Below are 3160 nucleotides of genomic sequence, written 5' to 3'. Positions count from 1 at the left end.
TCTCTCCTTACAGCAGTCCTTAGAGTGTGGGACTAAGGGCATCATCCTCGTCCCAGAATCCTCATGATTCTAGCCAGCTTTATCCGTATGTCAGAAATAGTGTTATGTAGCTATGCATCGCTTTCACTGCGTTTGCATTACACGTCACTGCCCAGGAAGTCCGTTACAAGACTCCTGACCTTGCATAGTAGCTGTAACCCAGGGGTCCTCAAACTGCGGCCCGCGGGCCACATGCGGCCCGCCGAAAACATTTCTCCGGCCCACTGGGTGTTTTTGCCGCCGCTGTGTGCATAGGAATTTGTTCATAGTTTTTTTTTAAACTATAGTCCGGCCCTCCGACAGTCTGAGGGACAGTGAACTGGCCCCCTGTTTAAGAAGTTTGAGGACCCTGCTGTAACAACCGCCTGGCCACCAGCACAGCAGGCCCTGTCCTCGCCCGGCCCGCACACATGCTGCCCTCCAGGGAAGGTCGGTACCTGGGTTTGTTCTCCTGAGTTGACATCAGGGGATAAGCGCACACAGCACTTCGCATGGAGGCTTCCTGTACGTTCCGAGTTCTCTTTTTCCCCTGCCTCTCTTCCTTTCTTAGCAGTAACTAGGACAAACAGTTTTAAATCAGTCTTTCCCGCAATTAGATAGGAATGTTTGCTGCTTCTGTAAACAACCGAATCTTCATTTTCTCTCATTTCTCATTGGTGTGACCTTTTATTTTAGCCAAGGTCCCCTAGATTTTCCCATGGAAAATTTAACAAAACCCAAACTGCCATGTATGTTTATAATTATTGTTTAATACAGTTCTGTATTACTGTGTTTCTGAAGGAAGGCTCAGGCATACGTACAGATTCTGTTTACCCTCCAATGTTCTGCCTGGTGTACTCGATCCAGATTTAGAGGTAGGTTTAAAATGCAAAAAGCCCCAGATGTTAGGAGGTCTGCCTCCTCTGGGGATATTAAGAAAGCCCCAAAGACAGAGTTTAATTACAACATGATATAGACCGCTAGCTCAGTGATGAGCTGTATTCAATGGTCTGTTTGGATAATTGCCAAAATCATCCACACCAGCCCAGACAAAGATGGGTGCGCGTGTGTCGAGATGGTCACCTGCTGTCTCACTTTGATACTGGACTTACATCCACAGGAAGAGTTCTACGGAAGGAAATTGATTCTCGCTGACAGAGAAGACGTGGAGCAAGAAGCAGATAATATTTTAAAGGATGCTGATGTCAGCGATGTCGCCTTCCTCGTGGTTGGCGATCCGTTTGGGTAAGTCGAAGCAGGTATTAGCATTTTAATTGCATTTCCTTTTTTTTTTTTTAAATCAATAAGGAGCATTCTGTTACATTGAAAACCTTTCACCTGCCAGGTTTTGATGGGGGACTCTGCATGGGCTCTGTCTAAAATCATATAGTTTGAGCCCGAACTGGTTTGGCTCAGTGGACAGAGCCTCGGCCTGCGGACTGAAGGGTCCCGAGTTCGATTCCCGTCAAGGGCATGTACCTTGGTTGCGGGCACATCCCCAGTAGGGAGTTGCAGAAGGCAGCTGATCGATGCTTCTCTCTCATGGATGTTTCTAACTCTATCCCTCTCCTTTCCTCTCTCTAAAAAAATCAATAAAATATTTAAAAAAAAACATGTATAGTTTGAACTTTCATCATCTCTGATGTAGATGAAGAAAGGGTGTGCTCCTATGCAAAGGGGTGTGTACCATTGCTTCTGCTGTTCTTTTAGGCGGTCACCTAGGCCAGGGATGTAGCTCGTCTATCACCATTAAACAAGCTTGTTACGTTATCAAGCGTCCTACCTGCTCTTTGTTTCACAGGTAAATTGCAAGCATCGCTGCTTCCTTTGTCTAGGCCTTTTCCTTTCTAATTATCTCATATTTCACAATATTGCTGTCCCTTTACTGGCCTTGAATTCAGCATCTATCAAGCTCAGGTTTCAATTTCTCATGCCCACGGGGAGCCCTGTCCCTCCCCATGACGAAGAAGATGGCTTCCCCTTGTCTGTCGGGCATCATCAATCTCTGATGTCAAGCCGGACAGAAGAGTTCTTTGTCTCCAGCTGGTGACCCAAGATTTATGCCGCACGTTTAAGGGACATAAGGATAATCTAATCACCGTGAGCCCACCACCAAGGATGTTTTCCAAAAGAATGGAGTTATGGCGTGCATGTGTCTGTCAGAAAGGAAGTGATTTATATCCATGTGACGTGCCAGGGATCGGCTATCATCATTAGACTTGGCTCCTTTCAGATGTACCATACAGCAGCGCCAGCCCTGCTCACGTGCCACCTCTTCCATGAATCCTCCCTTATTTCATTCAGGAGTAAGTGCCCCCTCTCTCTTTTTGGACTCTTAGGCAATTAATTTGTCCTGTGTCAGTGACGGGCCAGGTATACTCCTGGATTCAGATTTACGTAATAATTGCTGCACTCTGGTTATTTTTCATTCACCCACTGGATTACTATTTGGATATAATAGTTGGGGATACAGTGGTTGGAGACAGGGCGGGAGGGGATGCGTACATTTTACTTGTGCCTTGAAGAATTAGCATTTGGGTGGATGATATGGGCAAACCAGGAAGGGAATACAGAATGCAGCAAGGCACCGAAATGCCTCTTTGTGGATGACAGCAGGAAACATGTCCTTTGTTTACATTTTCAGCCCCTTGCCCCTTATTTGGTTAAAAAATTTTAAAAAAAGGGAAAATTGTACAATCTTAAGTTCTTTTTAAAATATTTTTCAACTGCAGTAAATTAATATATAACAAATGATCACATGGGTTATTTATCCTTATGAGGGTGCCTTTTCCCTCATGACATACACATGCAAAAATACACCTTTCTTCACCTGTTCCCGTGTGCCCTCAGGTAGGTCATTGGGTGTTTCCACCTCATGTGATGCGTTCGGACAGTGCTTGGCACCTAATAACTGTCCAGTAAGCGTCTGCATTATTATCAGTAGCCCATTGGTTTCTCAATGTAAGTAACGCCTGCCACGTGGGGATTAATGTATAGGATTCTTCTATCCTTCCACTTTCCCATCCCACATGTTAGATTATTTTCTCTTGGTAGACTAGAGGCCCAATGCACAGAATTCGTGCAAGGGGCATGGGCCTCGCAGCCCTGGCTTCATCCGGGAGGTTGTCCAGAAGTTCGTTCA

General features: G+C 45.6%; 1 protein-coding gene across 3 annotated transcripts in view; it reads left to right on the top strand.

The window, feature by feature from the left end:
- DPH5 (diphthamide biosynthesis 5) overlaps nt 1–3160 on the top strand; it is a 28790-nt gene that overhangs the window by 3646 nt on the left and 21984 nt on the right. For all 3 annotated transcript variants that reach the window (XM_006762938.2, XM_006762937.2, XM_015563401.1), the window contains exon 3: nt 1139–1263. In XM_006762938.2, coding sequence (XP_006763001.1) covers nt 1139–1263 — 125 coding nt within the window. The remainder of the gene's footprint in view (nt 1–1138; nt 1264–3160) is intronic.

The sequence above is a fragment of the Myotis davidii genome, unplaced genomic scaffold (assembly GCF_000327345.1).
Source record: "Myotis davidii unplaced genomic scaffold, ASM32734v1 scaffold217, whole genome shotgun sequence".
NCBI lineage: Eukaryota > Metazoa > Chordata > Mammalia > Chiroptera > Vespertilionidae > Myotis > Myotis davidii.
This window is presented reverse-complemented; position numbering and strand designations above follow the sequence as displayed.